This window comes from Chrysochloris asiatica, unplaced genomic scaffold (genome assembly GCF_000296735.1).
Source record: "Chrysochloris asiatica unplaced genomic scaffold, ChrAsi1.0 scaffold00163, whole genome shotgun sequence".
Lineage (NCBI taxonomy): Eukaryota > Metazoa > Chordata > Mammalia > Afrosoricida > Chrysochloridae > Chrysochloris > Chrysochloris asiatica.
This window is the reverse complement of record NW_006408681.1, coordinates 1,259,181-1,279,443: the sequence shown is the minus strand read 5'-3', so window position 1 is coordinate 1,279,443 and position 20,263 is coordinate 1,259,181. Positions and strand designations below refer to the sequence as shown.

Here is a 20,263-nt window from a genome sequence, read left to right as displayed (position 1 = left end):
AGGGTCGCTATGAGTCGGAACTGACTCCACGGCACACAACAACAACCACAACATACATATTAAAGACTTCAAGATTCACTCTTATACGTGACTCAAATTTGGAATGTACTATAATTTCTAATGTATCTTTTAAGAAACTCCACACAAAGATCTGCAAATTCATAGATGGTTTCTTGTAAAGATTATTTTAAAAAATTCTAGATTGTGAAAATATATTACAGCAAAAAAAAATTAACACTTAAACCACAACCCAAGAACACATTTTGATCATCAAATATTGATAAATCATGTCTATAAAAATAAAATACTATTAACAAATTCATATTCACCTACCATACATCTTGGGGAAGATTTAAAGTTATGCTGCCTTTGATTTCATCACGGAAACACATATATCCTAAGGTAGCTAATGTTATATACAAAGTTGTAACAATTCCCATGCCAATATTCAATGCTTGGGGGAAGCGTTTTGATTCTTTCATTTGATTTTCCAGTGGAAGGACCTAAGAAGAGAATGCAGTTGTTTTTAAAAGGGAACAAGATACTATAAAGTAAATCAAAATAACTTAAGAGTCCTGAACTATATATGTAAATTGGTCTTTTTGTAGTTCATATATACATATTTTTTTCCTTTAAAACAAGAACACATATAATTGTTAAAACATATTTCTACATGCTATATAGGAGTCCTGGTGTGGTGCTGTGGGTTAGTATGCTGGACTGAAAAGTCGGTTTGAACTGCAAGGTCGGTGGTTCAAACTCACTAGTCGCTCCTCACAAACCCTATACAGGTTCGCTGTGGGTCTGTTTTAGATGAAATGTAGCCAGAGTGCTCCTTAGAGGGCAAGATGCCCAAACTTTGGCTCTCATACTTTGGACATATTGTCAGTAAGGAACAGTCATTAGAGAAGGATATCATGTTTGGTAAGATGGAGGGTCAGAGAAAAAGAGGAAGACCCCCAGCGAGATGGACTGGTCAGGTGGCAGCATCAATGGACTCAAGTGTGGCAACAGTAGTAAGGTTGGCCCAGGATCAGATATTGTTTCCTTCTGCTGTGCATAAGGTCGCTATGAGTCGGTTCCGACTCGATGGCACCTAACAACAACAACAAACTGAAAATCATGCTCTGGGAATAAAGAAAATGGAAAAAAAAGAAAAACATGCAAATTAACGAGCTTGACCATACACATATTTGTGCTTAGTTATGATTTTAATAAATAATAATAAAGACTAAATCCTTACCACTCCTATGCCTTCAAAAGCAAAAACAGCAGTACCAAAAAAGAGTGGGTATTTCTTCCAACCTGCCACTATTGGAAGATTGTGGGTATCTGGCATATTCTGGAGAAAGAAAAAACAAGAGGTTATAGCTTTACTTAAAGAATTTACAATGAAAGAGCAAAATCATATACTACTGAGCTTCACAACAGCAAATGTAGTTATAAAAGTAAACCATTCGTTTACTACATACTTTGAAGCATTCTATGTTAAATTTATAAGGATCTCACTACCAAAAGCATTTGTTTCTCTCATGACTATACATTCTGTCTGAGACAAATGTTCTTGATTATCCGTTTCCACCTTTAAGGCCCAACCTGTTAACACTGGTTCCTGCCACAATAGGAATTACATAAGCATACTCAAGGTTGGTGGTTCAAGGTCACCAGCCACTCCTCGGAAACCCTATACAGGGTCACTATGGGTTAGAACAGACTCAATAGCACTTAACAACAACAACACTCAAGATCTGAGCTGAAAGCCTTGTAGTCAGTGATCAAGACTTAAACTGATGTCCATGCCCAAAAGAAACTCATTCTCTACTCTATTTGCAGTTTTCTTTTTTCAGTCCTTTTAAGTTACCTGGTTCCTCAATTTGGCTTTCTATCTCACAACTCTGTGCTGCTTCCTACTACAAGTGTCTTTCTGGTTGCAGTGTTTTACTCTTTGACCTAAGAATTGACATTATCCTTTTTATTTGAGAATGTAAGCCTTGGCTCTGACTTGGATTACTTGGTCCTAACTTACAGCCTCACAATCTGGACAAGTAACACTGGACGTCTACTTCAAGATCTCTGGCTTCACAATGTCCACTTGTTATAGTGACCCCAAATCTGGACGCTACTTTCCTCACCATTCTGTATTCTTTGCTTGGCCTGACTGAAAGTGGAATTCACATCAAGTAAAGGACATGAACAAAGCAACTGAGTATGGATCATTTGGAGAGTAGAGTGGTCTAGAGCATCTGAAGCACAAGTAAATGGTGGGTTATGAATGACACATGGCTAAAAACATAAGCTAGGGGCTTATGTTTATAAGACTTTAATACTTAAAATGCAAACTATTAAAGTGTTTGGATATTCAATAATGTTTTTAGGTTTCATCGAGTCGATGCCAACCCACAGTGACCCAATGAGAAAGAGTAGACGTGCTTGAGGTTTTCTAGGACAGGTCTTTTCTCCCTTACAGCTGCTGAGTGAGTCTGAATTAATCAGTTTTTCAGTTAGCAGCTGAGAACTTAACCACTAAGATTAAACTTTATGTTGATGGAGGAAATAAATTATAATGCAGTTCTGTTGTTAAGTGCATAGTGACCCTGTATAGTGTTTCTGAGGAGTGGCCGGTAGGTTTAAACCAGCAACATTTTGGTTAGCAACTCACTGCTTATCCTACAGTGCTATTTTGTTGTTAACTGCCATCAAGTCGATTCTGACTCATAACGACCCTGTATATGGTTTCCAAGGAGCAGCTAATGGATTTGAACTACTGACCCTGTGTGTCAAAGTCCAGTGCTGACCCTACAGCGCCACACTAGGACTCAATTAGACTCAAATTCAAGGCAAGCAGCAGGATGATATTTCACTTCATGTTTTAACTTCATGTTTCCTCCTTATGGGACTCTTTTCTGCTCCACTAACTCTTACATGTTGTCATGAACACCCAAAAATCTTATTTTATCACCCTGCCTGCCCCATCTCCACTCAAATGAGCTAAGTGTCCCTTCCACCTGTATAGTTCCAGAGCCTTTCCTCACCTCTATCACTTCATCTTTGCACTGTCTTAAAAGGTAACTGTGTGTCTGTCAGTCTCTCGTGCTGCCTTTCTCAAATGTAAATACCAATATATCATTCATATTCCTATCTCTGGTACATAGCAGGCACTCAATAAGTAGTCTCTGAACTCTTGACATCATTCTATAATGGGTTCAGAACAGAAAATGAAGGCAAGAGTCGCTGGTAAAAGGTGACTATGGTAGAGAGTGATGCAGAGATAGATCTAATCTAGAAAAAAGCATGGGGGAAATTCAAAGGAGGTAAAACATATAATACAGGTAGAATTAATAGAACTTAGAATCTCAGAATTCCTAAAAATATGAAAACTTGATTAAAGTTGGCTAATTTCAAAAAATTGATAAATACATGAGACAACATGAAGGAATTCTCAATGACTAAAGGAGGAAAGTTTAAAGCAAAACCAAATAATGATAGTGGTACATTATAATGCAGAGTCTATACTAATTTAAATAGATCATTGAATAAATGGGAGGAAATACTGGGGGAAATCTATATAAAAACACTCAATAGTTTAGAGAATGGATCTTTAATTCCAAGAGGATTTATTACTTAAATTTGTTTCATTAGTCAAAATGAGGTTGGATGTTTAAAAAATTGAATGTTTACTATAACAACCAATAGCCTATTAATCAAAAGTGAAAGAAAAAAAGCATCCTTTTAAATTACGCAATTGATGGAAATATATTGACTTTTATAAAGCAAACATTAAGGGCCCTTTGTATTCAAATATTATTATCATTTGTAACTACTAAGTTAATAAGTGAGTCTTAAGTCACTTTTTTTTTATAATAACAAAGAACAAAATACTCAAAGCAACAATCTAGTGGAACCAAATTATTTCACTAACTCTTCATAATATTCCCGTCAAAGCAGGTTATTTTATCAACTTTACTATACTTGTTAAGATGCTTAGCTGGTACATGATACACTATATAATTTACATAGACAATTAAGTGAATTGTTGTTTGTTGTTGTTAGGTGCCATCGAGTCGGTACTAACTCATAGCGACCTTATGTACAACAGAACGAAACACTGCCCGATCCTGGGCCAACCTCACTAGTGTGCTACGCTTGAGTCCATCGATGCTGCCACTTGGCCAGTCCATCTCGTTGGGGGTCTTCCTCTTTTTCTCTGACCCCCCACCTTACCAAACATGATATCCTTCTCCAGCGACTAGTATGTTTTATTTCACATTTTAATACTAAGTTCAAATATCATTTTGTTTTGACTCCAGACAAGTGTACTTACAATGAGTCATACCAAAAATACCGTAATTATAAACCAATTACTGAGTCTCTGCTGCTGCTGTTGTTTTTGTTAAGTGCCATCAAATCAGTTACGATTCCTAGCAACTGAATCTCTTCTACACGTAAAGTATCAAAAAGTGACACTACTCTATTAAAGAAGTTATAATTAAATAAAGATGATGATTTTAGCAATGAATTCCCTACAGAATCAGCAATTCCTGTTGTTATTAAGTGCCCTCGAGTTGATTCCAACCTATCGCAATCCTGTATAGAGTTTCTGAGGAGTAGCTGGTGAGCTTGAACTTCTAACCTTTGAACCACAGAGCCATGCCAGGACTCCAGCAGTAGCAATAGTACTAGTTAATATGTCTGAGAATTGGAGATGAACTGAATTATTCATACACAGCAGGAAAACAGGTTTCTTGGAAGCGAGACATAAACCACAGGTCCACTATAACAGAATTTGTAATGAATTGCTAATAGATATTTTAGAACAGTTACTTTGGCAGCAGTATATAATACAGATTGGATCAAGAAAGGACAGAACAGGGATTCTCAATCTCTTTTGGGTCATTTTAGCCCCTTGGAGGGAACAGGAAAAATATGCATAAATCCATGTATGTATAAATATTAAATCTTGCAAACAATTTTAAGGGATCTGTAGATCCCCTGAAGCCCATCAACAGACACCTCTATGGAAACAGGTTTAAGAACCCCTAGACCACAGACAAAAAAATCAGCTGAGATTACTGTATACCTCAGAGAGAGAGTTTACAAACTGTGTGGTAGCAGTGGATGGAATTGCTGGTGATGGATCAAAGTGATGGCAGTAGGTAAACCATACAAAAGTGAGAGGAAATTATGGAATGATACCTATTACACCCATCTCTTTGAGAATGGTTAGAGAAATAAAATATTTAATGAGTTCACTGTTTCATGTTAGGTGCTGTACTAACAGTATAACCCTAAATCTCACAACCAGCAGGGGAGATGTGACTATTTTCTGAGGCATTGTCACAAAGCCTAGATACATATTTATCAAGATTTAAAACCAACTACAAACCTAACTACAAGGTTTGCACTTTTACTCATACTTTTTGGTCACATTTTTTTCCACTTAAACAGTATCCCCCAAAAGGAAACCCACAGTTATTGTTTCGTCTCTGTATGCTGTATCAAGCAGAGGTCTTTACAATCACGACTTTACGTACAAAGCAAACAAAAAAATTCACTAATATATGAAATACATGAGTCTCAGTTTAAAACACATTGTACTCACCCTAATGACATATTGGTAAATTATCACGAGACTGATGGCCATGGAAATGTTGGCAAGGAATGAAAGCACAAACAGATTCTTCAGGTCACGAATAAAGACCAAAAGGATAATAAATGGAAGAAAGCAAAGCATGTATATCCTTAGGTCAACACTTCTTTTCTCACATGAATTTGAGGCATTGGTACCATTTGAAACAAATGCTTTACTCTCCAGAAATCCTTCATGAACCTGTATAGGGATATTGGGAAAAGAAGGAAGAAGTAGAAGTTTCCATCAAATTACAAAAAGAATATTGTGATCTATAAATTAAATGATAAATTCCTATGAGACATCAAAATAAAATATCTATATCTCTCCAAAATTATCTGGTTTCCTAGAAATATACATATCAAATTTAAGGATAATTAAAATAGAATTTTTTTTTTTTTTAAGAGAACTTACTTTATGCTGTGAAAACAAAGGGCATTAGAAAACTATGAGGACGGATTTACTACTTTCTTTTCAAGTTTTATGAATATCCATTAAGCTCATGATACCTGAAAAGACTCAATCTGCTTTTGAAATCACTAAAATTGGGAATATACTTATCTAGCACTGGGATTCTACTTTAATTATTCTCTGCAGAGTAAAAACAAAGCTTTAAGTACCTATTAGAAAAGTACTGCATTCAAAATAAAACTTAAAAAATCATAGTCTAAGTCCAACTGTGCTTTATTGATCAACCTTTAAAATCATCATGAGCAATAAATATTTATTAAAAATCCACTACATTCATTCATGGTTAAAGCAAAAGTCTCCTACAAGATAAATCAGTTCTACCTAAGACTTATTTAGTCACTTCTATTGGCCAGTTTTCAAGGCGCTCTGGAAGCGCAGTGGTTAAGAATCGGGCTGCAAACCTCAGGGTCAGCAGTTCGAAACTACTAGCTGTTCCATGGGAGAAAGATGAGGCTTTTTGCTCCTGTAAAGGTTTACAGCCTCAGAAAGCCGGTACAGGGTTGCTATGAGTCAGAATCAACTCCACGGCACCACTACCATTGCACAGTTTTCAAAAGAGATATGATTTATGGGTGCTATGCAATTAAAAACATCTCTGACTTAATTAGTCATATAATCCAGTTTACTCAATAGAAATGAAATTATAGAGGACACTAGAAACAATTTTTAAAACTTAGAACAAACGTAAAGAAACTATAACTTGAATACCAGTGAAAACCTATTTCCCCCTAAACACTGCAGCCTCTTTTCAATACACTGACACTATCAAGTCTCTGTGCACATAAATTCCTTAGAAAACCCTATAATAATATTAATAGCTACCATTGTTATGCACTTACCATGTGCCAGATTCTGCATTCTATGCAACATCTCATTTAATCCTAACAACAACTCTCTGAGGTGGGTGGTAGTAGTAATTTCAATTTATAATTGAGGAAACTGAGGTTTAGACATTGTAAATAACTTGCATAGTATCAAGTCAGTAAGTGGTGATCCTAGGATTCAAACCCAAATCTGAGTCTACAGAATCTAGCTTGTAACACGTTGTTGTCAAGTGCCATCGAGTTGGTTCCAACTCTTAGCAATCTGTATAGAGTTACCAAGGAGCAGCTGGTGGGTTTGAACTGCCAACCTTGTGGTTAGAAGTCCAGTGTTTATCCTACAGTGTCATACCAGGAGAAGCTGCCACCTGACCTCCTCTTTGACTTCTCTAAATGTATTAAAGTATCAGGAGGTCAACAAATCAGAAGTTTAAAACAAAATTATGATATGATTAACAATTCAATTTTAACTTAAAATGCAAGGTAAGCCATATTAATGCCAATATAAATGTACACATGATCTTAGACTACAGGGATTATATATAATACAGTTTTAAGCTATATAGGTAATTTACAACTCTTATTAGACCATTAAACTGTCAAGTTATCCCATGTACCATTTTTTTAAGTCTGTATTTACTTTATAATTGGCTATCAAAATTTTATTATCTATATTTTGAAATGGAAAGAAAATTAGTAATCTACATTTTTTGGTTTATAAAAACACAATTTCTCACTAACCTAACTACGTAAAGCCAAGAACTTCTGATCAAAGTAGTTGTTGGTGTTAAGTGCTGTCGAGTCGATTCCGACTCACAGCAACCCTGTATAGGGCGTTTCCGAGGAGTAGCTGGTAGGTTTGAACTGCCGACCTTGCGGTTCAAACTGACATTGTAGGCAAGTACTATTAAATTAGATAATAATCAGCGTTGAGGTCTAACAAAGCTACCTGCCTGGCAAGAAGAGAAGCAGTTATACAACCAGTTTTTTAAAAACAGCTGAATTGTCAGAAGCTTCTTGGGAAGGTCATATTAATTCTATCACAAATATCTCAAAATATTTTAGCATTCCTTGACAGAAAGATGTTTAGAAAATCACCAGGATTAAAAAGTATAAAATAAAATAAAAAATATAGATACATACCTAGAGCAAGATTCAGGTAAACATTTGAGTCCTTTGGTGCCCTCTAGAGACAGAGATTGGCTATCTAATAGGACTTCCTATGATCTCACATGTTTACCAAAATGTAAAACACTGAAATAAATATTATAAAATAAAATTACTAAATTCAGTTGTTTCCACTTAGGGCTCAAACTTACTAAAATCCACTACTTATTTAGAATTAATTCAGTAATCTAAATGGTTATAATTCCAAAGGCAGATTATGTTGTTTAGCAAGTTAAGTGTAAAATTAAGAGTTGTAGTGCCCTACATGCTTTATACTGCTTTACATTTTATAAATGCTTCCAGAAACCTTTGGTCAGTTGAGTCTTAAAATACCTGTATGATGAACTAGGGGAGAGTTTGTTATCATCCCGTTTTACAAATAAGGAAACTGAGGCTTGACCACGGTTAAGGAGGTCTTGCCCAATGATTAGGTTAAAACTGAGAGAGCAGAGATTTAAACTCAGCTTTTCTGACTCTACAGTCCATGTCACTCCAGGGTTTTGTTTTGTTGTTTTTCTTTTAATACAACATCCCTTTCCCACACCCATATACACTATTTTACCTAGCTAGAAATTTCTACAGTATCATAGAGTGAGGAAAAATAGAGGAACTACAGGATCATGATGAACCACAAATATAGGATAATACTAGGTTCTATTTCCCTAGTATTTGCCTATAGGGCTTAATGAGACCAAGAAAAGCCATGTGAAAGTTATAAAGCATGTTTGCCTGGCAAAGAGATTCTTAATTCTTTGGAATATTAAATACTGTACCTTCAATTTCATACAAAGTGGTAACATTTTAAACTATAACAGTAGTAGTAGTTGGTATGATTTAATCAACCAGTTGTCTACTATTATATACTGATAGTAAATGTAAACGCACTCCTCTGGACAGAGGGTGAAAATCCCTGATCTCACGCAGCTTCAGTGACGATCGCCTTCTATGCCTAGACAACGTATATATCCTTACTTGCAACTATTTTATAAGTCTGAACTGCATGTTTCTGTCTATGTTGCGTGTTATGACTCAAACGGACTTTGATCATTCCAGTACACATTCTCCTTATCTCCCAGAGAGTCAATTTTTCTACCTGATCTCAGGATATATGCAAAGGAGTTAAACTTTTCCTTTCAACTTTGGAAGCAACTGATAACAATTCACAGGAAAAGTTATCAATTCTTAGACATTCTGTCTCTCCATTTTATCTAGTCTGTGACAAGCACACACACAAATAAGACAATATCCAGTCAAGAAAGAACAATTAGTATGTGTGTCCGAGACCTAAATGTCAGCTCAGTTTCACATGATTTAGGGTAATGCATTACTCAAGCTTTGGAAGACTCAGTTTCCTCATCCATAAAATGAGCATAGTACTTACTTAACAGACTAGTTGTAAGGATTAAATGATATATGTCATAGCTATATAAAATTATAAAGCATGGTTAACATTATTAATCAATTCAGAGGCTTACTAGTAGTTCTGTGAGGAAATAATTACAAAGACACAGCATTATCAGTTGCACAACTTCCAAAAAGCATCATTCCCACTGAATTCTATATAAATGACTTATAAGAGGCTATGTCTTATCTCTCATCTCATCACTAAGGAAATGAGTCCTAAGAACACACTACTTGTGGCTAAACACATTTGTAATTAAAAAGAAACACATCATCTATAATGGATAATGTTAATGAAAGCATTGACTTTTTTTCTGAGAAACAAAAGCAGCATAAACAGGACTCTAATTAAATCTAATTGCTAATTGTTACCCTTTTTATATTTCTTCTACTTCTCTCATCACAACTTACTCTCAGTAAAGACTTGTGTTCTGTAGTAACTATGTTTGAGGGAACACCAGTCTCTAACCGAATATCAATGGTTTAGATTAAAAAAAAAAAAAATTCTAGAAAAGCTTGTAAAATAATTTGTTTGAAAGCATCTGGGTTAACGAGAGTAAAAGAGAAATATTCTAGAAATACGATATTTGGAAAAAATAAATAAAATCAGGCTGGAAGGAGAAGCCACATTGACTGAGGCTCTGACTCCAGACAGTCTTGGAGTACCCTGGCAAGAACCACCAGCAGTCGTAAAATTAATTAGAGGCCATACTGTTTATAGACGCAAAGAGAAACAGCTACAAGTGTGAGAAACCAAGTTAGAACAATCATGTAGGGACTGACAGACAATAACTGAAAGCAAAAATGGAAGCAAATATAACTGAACAAGAATGGGAGCAACAAGGCAAGTGGCAGGAGAAGAAATCAAACTGGACAGTTCAACCCATTTGGACCACAAAATTGACACTTGCTAAATAAACCAGGTACAGTACTAGGTCCAGTAACTAGAGAGATAATCTCTGTTAAATCTAGGGGATCCTTTTCTTGGAAAAGGAATAATTCCTGTTAAGTCTAGAGGATTCCTTTCCTTTCCTATCCAATAACCATACTGAGTACCTATACCCTTACATGCTAAGGGAACACAACAGAAGGGCCATCACTTCCCTCATGGGGCTTGCTGTCTAGTGGTGAAAATTAACTTTTAAATTAATGCTAAATAAGTATGATCAAAGCTACTTTTAAAAGTGCTACAGAAGAAGAATCCATCAGTTTGGTAAGGGATGAGGAAAGGGAAGAGGTACAAAGGACAGCTGAGGAAGTTTCCCAAAGTAGATTTACACTGGGTGTTGAACTTTTCCAGATGATGGTGCTAAGGAATAAACATAGTACTATAGAAAGAACACTAAATGGAAATCCAGGCTCTGAATATTAACTAGACATGATCCTGTCATAGTTTATAAAAGAGGATTTGACTAGATGAACTCTTCAAACATTACAAAGTTAAGCTAGAGGTTCAAATACAAGAATAGCCTAAACTATGACTGAAAAGCCACATACAGTTTACTACTTACTTTTGCAAATAAAATTTCATTGGCATACAGCCATGCCTGTTCATTTATGCATCATCTTCGGTTGAGTTCAATAATTGCATCAGAGATTATACAGCCTACAAAGCTAAATATAATTGCTATCTGGCCCTTAAAGAAAGTCTGTCAACCCTTGGTCTAAATAAAAAGTAATACTTTATACTAAGAAAACTTTATAGTAAGTCAAATGTTTTCGTTTTGTATTTATATAAAAGTTTCTTTAGAAAATTTATTCAAACATATTTATTCCATGAAAATACCCACAAGTGCTGTATTTCACTATGTATAATGTTTATTACTGCACCATGCACATGTGGCTAATCAATGTTGTTGCTGAAAATAAGCAATAACAAAAAGCAGAGGTTAATAGGAAAAATAAAAGCAATCTACCAGTTCCCCACCCCTTGCCCCCCAAAATATGCTTTGGCATTATTGTGATAGGAGGAGCTCTGATTCATTCATTTGTCAAAATCAGCTGCCAGTCTCTACCAAGGCTGCAAAACACTTTCTCATAAAACAAACGATAACATAAAAAATTACAGAAAATGTACATTTTTGGACAGAGTATCTTTTCAAACAATAGGCAATAACTATTAGATTTTAGTTATACCCTCTTTTTTACTCCACTTTCTAGACTGCTGGCTAACGCCTTCTGCATTTCTTTATAAGACACAGATGTAAAGAATACACTCCCAAAACTTATCTGTGTATGTGCTTTTGAGATCTAAATTTCAAGTAGTTATGAATCAGTAAATTTTGTTCTGTTCTGATCTAAAAGAACAAGAGTTACTGATGTTATGTAAGAACAGTAAAGTCAAAAATAACATAAGAAATCCAACTTGCAAAAGAGAAAAACGAAAGGAACTTATGAAAGGTATATTATATAGTAAAACATGACTTCCACAGAGGAAATAAGATGACACAACGAAAGAGGAGAAGAAAAGAATTTTAACAACTAGGGGAAAATACTCACTTGTTTCACATTTTCAGCTAAGAAGACAATATAAACACTACAGAAGCCCAGTTGTGTTATCACCAAAAAAAAGTCAACCACACTCCTAAAAAGAGACCCACAAATAAGTATCAATAAGGGCTAATGAAATGTCAATATATTTTATTCCTCTTGTTAATTTTTCAGGCTATTTTATAATGCTATATTATCCTTTTCATTTTCTTAGCACAAAGATCTATATCTATCACTAAAATTGTTACAGAGCAAGATAAAGTTTCATTAAGTTCGAAGGCCAAGATTTTCCCATCATTATCTGTTTTTGAAATTCAATAATCGAGGCATAAATGTGTATATGCTTATACAATAGTTTCATGAAACATTTCACCTTTGAGTCTAAGTCCATTTCTCCTACTTCTCAAGATTTCTTTCCGATCAACTTAGTGTATTTTCCATCCCTCTAGCTTTATGTCCAGGAGTTCTGGTAGCGTAGTGGTTACAAGTCGGGTTGTGAACCTTAAGGTCAGCAGTTCAAAACCACCAGCTGTTCTGAGGGAGAAAGACGAGGCTTTCTGCTCCCATAAAGATTTATAGCCTTGGAAACCCTGTACAGGGTCGCTATGAGTCAGAACTGACTCCACAGCACATAATCACCACCACCACCAGCTTTGTCATTTGCAAATATGATGAATATATTTCCTATTATCTATATTACTAACAATGGGGATATATTTCCTATTATCTATATTACTAACGTGGAATGGGAAGAGCCGGTGGCATGGCCCTAAGTATACACTCAGACACTTCTTCAGTAGCTTTGATTCTGGGGTTGGTTTTTTTGTTTTGTTTTAATAAAATACTCAAGAAAATTCAAGCTACATAAAATAATGGGAAAAAGAAAAGAAGGGCTATCACCAGAAAGGCATTACTTAGGCATGGTGGAAGCAAGTCACAAATGTTCCCGTTTGTTACTAATATACATCCCAGAGTCGTTTTGTTCCGGAAACAATAAGTGACTGTAATAACATGCACTTACTCATTTATTTTAGTCGCAAGTCTGACCATTAATGTCAAGCTGACAAGCAATCTAGTCTATAAAATCTAGATTCTCCTTCCCCCTTTTGAAACTGGAAGGGTCTTCTTGCTTCATCTTCTTTCATGCCATAGTTTCTTCTGTGTTCCACAATTCTCATTTATAAATTAACTTCCTTGTATACCAAAATGAATTCAAGTCTCCTCTCTCTGATTAACAACAAGGATTCTCTTATTATTTTTTCAGCACCTTTGATTTTAGGTGACCTCCCAACAATAATTATTCCAGCCATTTCTCTCAAAGCTAGTCTTCTTGAAAGAAAAAAACAGAATCAGATAAAGCTATCTTCAGACTAGGACTGAGGAGAGGCAAGATGGGACTCTGGGTTCTGGGGGCATGTCCCTAAGACATTAGGGCCCATTTCCTTCTTTCTTGTACCCAGTTTATCAAGAACTTTGAATAGTTCATAAATAAATCTAACTTCCTGAAAATCCCCAGCAAAGCTACATATTTAACCACTCTATTCTCACTGCTCTTTTTCTTCTTTAATTCCTACCACACATAAGATTTGAACCACAGTTAGCACTTTGTTGACTGTCTATTCTTCCTTGTTTTTACAATCCTATGTTCTCTGAAGAAGAGCATTGGTGGCAAAGGAGAAAAAGGTGGCAATCTGCTTCTGTAACTATTTACTGCCTAGGAAATCCTATGGGCCAGTTTTAATGTGTCCTATGGGGTCCCGACGACTTGGAATCAACCTGATGTCAATGGGCATGCAACTGGTTTGGGTGTTCAAGTGACTTTCTTTAGCCATGATCACCAATGACAGAAAATAAGATAAATAATAGGGTTATGTAAAAATACAATTATACTTTAGGGGCCCTATAAACATGTAACTAAACAACAAAATTTGATCTGAAATAATGAGATCACAACATCTTACATTTTACCTTTATTAAAAAATAATTGTTAGCTACCACTGAGTCAGTTCTGACTCATAGCAACCCTACATGCACAACAGAACGAAAAACTGCCTGGTCCTGTGCCATCCTTATAATCAGCACTATGCTCGAGCCCCTTGTTGCTGCCACTGTGTCAGTCCATTTTGTTGGGAGTCTTCTTCTTTTTTGCTGACTCTCCACTTTCCCAAGCATGATGTCCTTCTCCAGGGACTAGTCCCTCCTGATAATACGTCCAAAGCATGAGAGATGAAGTCTCACTATCCTCACTTCTAAGGAGCATTCTGGCTGTACTCCTTCCAAGGCAGATTTCTTTGTTCTTCTGACTGTTCAAGGTATTTTCAATATTCTTTACCAACATTATTCAAATGCATTGCTTCTTCTACAGTCTTCCTTATCCACTGTCCAAAATTCACATGAATATGAGGTGACTAAAAATACCACAGCTTAGGCTAAGCTCATTATTAGTCCTCAAACTGACACCTTTGCTCTTGAACACTTTAAGGAGGCCTCTTGCAGCAGATTTATGTAATTTAATACATCGTTTGATTTCCTGACTGCTGCTGCCATCTGCACTGATTGTGAATTCAAGCAAATTGAACTAAATTGGCAACTTCAATCTTTTCTCCACTTATCATGATGTTATTTATTGGTCCAGTTGTGAAGATTTTTCTTGTCTTTATATTGAGGTGCAATCCATACTTAAGATTATAAACTTTGATCTTCATTAAGAAGTATTTCAATTCCTCTTTGCTTTCAGCAATTACCAAAGTGGATTATGTCATAAATTGACCAGGTACTTCAGAAAACCATTTAATCTACCATAACAATCCTGTGATGAAGTATTATAACATCTCATTTTCTGACTTTATTTCATTTACAACAAGTAATTTGACCAAGGCCATAAAACTAAATTGGTATAGTTGATATTTTGACCCAACTCTTTCTAACTGTAAAGACTATATGCATTTATTCTTCCCAACTCTATCGTATTATTTACATACCTTGTCAGATTAAAATACTTGAAAATTAGTGTCATCTTGACAAGCTGATAGATCTTCACAGAAGAGCAAGTACTTACCGTCCCCATGCTGCTTGCTTCTGAAGACAGCCCCATGGGCTCACTTCCATAGCAAAACTCACAGTGTCACTATAGCCTAATGTTGATTTTTTAAACCTATAATTAAATAACATATACATCAAAGACAAATTTTAAGTTGGTCAATAAAATCATTCCTTTGAAAGATATCAAACAAATTAATGAATGCAGATATATACAATGAAAAAATTTTTTGAAATTTCAAAATTAACAAATTCTCTCTTCTAAAGCATATCTCATACAATTTTTTAATTGCACATCTATTCTATTTACTGCCATATTAGTTTTTAACTTACTGTTAAAGTTTATTATCTGTAGACTTCATGTAACTTAAAAATTATGGTTCACTCATATTTCAATTACCTAAAAGCACCAACTACACTTATAAACCAACTATATTTCAATTAGTCAGTTTTTCCAAAAGCACAATTTAATAACATATTTGTAAAGAGCTTTATAATACACTTTCACAAAAACTATCTCATTTAATCCTCAAAATAGCTCCATGAAATAAGTATTATTTTACCATTTAGGCTTATTCTTTTTCAAATTACTTAAAAAATCATAAATGACTTGCTCAAAGTTTGAAGAGCATTAACCATAAAAGTCAAGATTGGAGTGGTGGTCTACTACAATAGGCACTGATGGTCCATATGGAGAAAACAAGACTACTATTTTGACTCTCTAATAACCACACATCAAATAGCACCAAAGGCATCGTGTATTTAAAGTAGCCCAAAACTGGATTACTGACAAAAGTCATATTGCTGCCTCCATTTCATCCCTATAGCTTTCCTGTTTTTTTGTACTTATAATAAAAAAAAAGAAACTATTCCATTTTACTACAGAAGCTATTATTTTTAAAAAGAAATAATTAAATTAAAACTAGATTTAAATCATATGAAGTACAGTCCTTTTCTACCACAATTATTAATTTACACTATCTATATAACAGATTATAGGAAAAACTTCTAATTGCAAAGCACAGTAGAAATGTAAGACTATTTTTATACTTTAAAATAGAGTCAAAAAATTTTTTTAAAAAACTTAACAAATCCACATTTACCTCTGACATAGAAAGTGACTGCAACGTACCAATATGTGCATACAGTGGACAGAAATAATCCCTATAAACACAAGGCTGATTGGTCCAAGCTGTGGACAAGAAAAGTTGTAAGAATCAAATATTGAAGTTGTGTAAAAATTCAGTTGCCCTATAACAAGACAATGAATTACTCATATGCAGTGATTAAATCATTATTGAATATAATTTTTTCAAATATGTGCATAAAAGGAAATCAATAAATTCAAATACAGGAAGAATTTCATACAATATTTAAGGAACCACACATAATATTTAAAAAGCCAAGTTCGCCATAATCGAGTTGGCTACTCAAACCTATAGAAAATAGAGTATATGCACCAAAGTCGGACAGAAAAACAACATTTCATTTAACATAAGATGGCAAGTCTTTGACTACCTGTATCCTATTATAATTATCTGTTGGTAAGTGCCATAGTCAATTCCACCAACCCACAGCAATGCTGTACAGGGTTTCTGAAAAGCAGCTGGTGGGTTTGAAATGCCATTATACCACCATAAGTCATTATTCTAAATTATTTAAAAGCACTGTATAAAACTAGAATTGTGAGCAATCCACTCTTCTAAAGGTTGCTTGCTAAGTACTAACTATGTGCAAGCAACTATGCTTAGAAGCAAATTTAAGATATAAACAAGGCAATCATATTTTCTGGTCTCATTACAGTTTAAATATATGCTAATGTTTTATATTTAAAAGGAGCTACTTGAAAGGATGATTCATAAAAAAATTTAAATATTTACCAAAAAATTTCAAGTACTACTAAGAGTAAAATAATAACTAGATTATGAAGATGCATTCAAAATACTGCCAAGGTTTAGTTTTATAATCAGAAAAGTTAAAGTTGTTTTAATTAGAGTGGACAAAATAGTGAAATGCAGGGAAGGATGATAGAGGAAGTTGCTTTTTATAGAGCTTTTCAACTAAGAAAAGGCCAGATGTGATCTCATTGTTTTACAAGTGAATTCTCTCTACATATCAAGGTTCCCTGCAAATTACAATAATTGGTTCTAACTATGCTTTAAGTATCTATTTTTAAAAGATATAATTAGGTCTTTAAAAACTACTGTTCTTTAAATCTGAAAACTGTAAATTTTATTGAGTTTAAAAACTAACATTTCATAATATGAGTACAAGTAATATTTTCTATACGTGTATTTAAGATCCCGAGGTGGGACAAACAGTTTGCATTGGACAATGAACCTTAAGATTGGAAGTTCAAACCCATCCAATGGTACCTTGGAAGAAAGGCCTGGAAATTTGCTTTCATTAGGATTATAGCCAAGAAAACCATTTAGATATAGTTCTACTCCGTAATGCCTGGAATGAACATGGGTTGGAATTGACTAGATGACACGGTGTGGTTTATTTTTTGTTTTTAAGTGTATTAAAATGAATACAGTGCTTCAGTCACTGAAAATCTAAAATAATAAGATATAACCATATCTGGGAAAATCAAGCACTACCTTAGGATTTGTGTGTGTGTGTGCATGTCAAATGCTACAATTAGTATATAATTAAGTAGAAATGAAGAGCATAATTAATTCTCAGATTTTATTGTACATCATCATACTTTGCATAATGTTTAAATAAAACAGCTAAATAATGATATAGTTGTCACCTGGCCAAGTTTTACTTGCCCAAGCATCTAATGTTAGGCGACATGATACCTTGTGGTAATGTTTACTGTAAATTAGACTGATAACTGTATCTTAATAGATTACAAAGGGAAGTCTTACCACTATGCCTGCATTTTTTATTGCCAATGGAAGTCCTAAAAGACCAGTTCCAATATTTCCTTTAAGAAGATGCATAAGAGTCTGTACAAACCTGAAAAGTAAAAGTTATAACATTCAAACATTTTATGGAAAAATCTATTAAAACTACAAGACTACAGTTTCCAGCATGAGAAAGGAAATTCAAAGTCACCTAAGAAAACAAGCAAATAATATTTCTATCTAAGCACTAGTTTAGAAGTGAGACTTGGTTTAAGTCCTATCTTTGCCACTTAATAGTAGGATTATTGTTGTTATTAGGTGCAGATGAGTCGTCTCTGAATTATAGCAATCACATGCACAACAGAACAAAACACTGCCCAGTCTTGCACCACCCAACAACTTGAGCCCACTGCTGCTGCCACTGTGGCAATTCTTCTCATTGAGGGTCTCCCTCTTTTTCACTGCCATGATGTTGACTTTTCCTGCCATGATGGTATTGTCCAGGGACTGGTCTCTCCTGATAAAACGTCTGAAGTACAAGACCAAAGCAATCGTGACTACTAAGGAACATTCTATTTGTACTTCTTCCAACACAGACTTTGTTCTTCTGTCAGTTTATAGTACTTTTAATATTCTTCTTCAAAACAATAACTAAAATATATCAATTCTTCGATGATCTTGCTTATTCATAGTCCAAATTTCACATGCATATGAGGCTATTTAAAATATCAATGGCTTAGGTCAGGTGCACTTTAGACCTCAATTAACTTTGCTCTTGAATACTTTACAGAGGTCTTATGCAGAAGATTTGCTAATGCAATATGTGGTCTGATCTCTTGACTGCTGCTTTCATGATTGTTGACAGTGGATTCAAGCAAAATGAAGACTTTGACAACTTCAATCTTTTCTCCGTTTATCATGATGTTACTTATTGGTCTAGTTGTGAGGATTTTTGTTTTCTTTACATTGAGGTACAATCAATCCATACTGAAAGCTGTGATCTTTGACCTTCATCAGTAAGTATTTTAAGTCCTCTTCTCTTCTAGGAATCAAGGTTGTATAATCTGCATATCGCAGGTTGTTAATGAGTCTTACTCCAATTCTGAAGCCACATTCTTCTTCATATATGTAAGGTGAAAAGATACAACCCTATGCACACCTTACCTGATTTTAAACTATTTGGTACCCCCTTGTTCCGTTCAAACAATTGCATGTTGGTCTATGTACAGGTTTGCCATGAGCACTATTAAGTGTCTTTGATTACCCATTCTTTGCAATGTTATCCACAGCTTGTCATGATCCACATAGTCAAAAGCTTTTACACAGACAATAAAGCACGAGTACACCACATTCTTTCTGATATTCTCTGTTGTCAGCCAAAATCCATCTGACGTCAGCAATGATATCCCTAGTTTCACGCCCTTTCCTGAATCTGGCTTGAGTATCTGTCAGTCCCTGTCAATGTACATTTTTTTTAATTATCTTCAGAAAAATTTTACGTGCATGTGATATTAATGATAGTGTTTGCATTCTGTTGGGTCACCTCTCTTAAGAATAAGCACAAATTTCTTGGCATAATACATGAACATCTCCAGTACTGCATCAGTTTGTTTAAAGATTTCAATTTGTATTCCATAAATTCCTGGAGTCTTGTTTTTTGCCAATGCCTTCATTACAGCTTGGACTTCTTCCTTTGGTACCATCGGTCCTTGATCACATGCTACATCTTGATATGGTTGAACATCAACCATTTCTTTTTGGTACAGTGATTCTGTGTATATCATCCATTTTCTTTTGACGCTTTATGCATTGTTCAATATTTTGCTCATGGAATTCTTCAATATTGCAAGTCAAGGCTTGAATTTTTCTTCAGTTCTTTTAGCTCAAGAAATGCCAAGTATGTTCCTCCCTTTTGGTTTTTTAACTCCAGGTCTTTGTATATTTCACTATAATACTTTACTACGTCTTCTCAAGCTGCCCTTTGAAACTTCCTGTTTAGTTCTTTTGACTTCTTCATTCCTTCATTCGCTTTAGCATCTCTATGCTAGAGAGCAAGTTTCAGAGTATCTTCTGACATGCATTTTAGTCTGTTCATTCTTTCCTGTCTTCTTAGTGACCGTTTTGCTTTTTCTGTATGAAGTTCTTGATGTAATCCTGTAACTCTTCTAGTCTTTGGTCATTAGTGTGTCATATGTATTGGTCATTAGTGTGTCATATGTATCAGATCTGTTTTTGAGATAGTCTCTAAATTCAGATGGGATGTTTTCAAGGTCATATTTTAGCTCTCTTGGACTTGTTTTTTCTTCAACTTCAACGTAAAGTTGTAAAATAAGCAACTGTTCCACAGTCAGTCTGGCCTTATTTTGGCTGATGACATTAAGCTTTCCCACCAT

At 34.8% G+C, this 20,263-nt stretch overlaps 1 protein-coding gene across 2 annotated transcripts in view; it reads right to left on the bottom strand.

Annotated features, from left to right (window-relative positions):
• Positions 1–20,263, bottom strand: part of SLC36A4 (solute carrier family 36 (proton/amino acid symporter), member 4) — a 54,650-nt gene that overhangs the window by 20,809 nt on the left and 13,578 nt on the right. Inside the window, exons 3-9 of one of the 2 annotated variants that reach the window (XM_006871205.1) lie at positions 17,892–17,982; positions 16,119–16,207; positions 15,035–15,130; positions 11,986–12,070; positions 5,600–5,827; positions 1,244–1,342; positions 334–503 (exon numbers count right to left, since the gene is read on the bottom strand). In XM_006871205.1, coding sequence (XP_006871267.1) covers positions 334–503; positions 1,244–1,342; positions 5,600–5,827; positions 11,986–12,070; positions 15,035–15,130; positions 16,119–16,207; positions 17,892–17,982 — 858 coding nt within the window. The remainder of the gene's footprint in view (positions 1–333; positions 504–1,243; positions 1,343–5,599; positions 5,828–11,985; positions 12,071–15,034; positions 15,131–16,118; positions 16,208–17,891; positions 17,983–20,263) is intronic. The other variant, XM_006871206.1, reaches the window with a different exon arrangement.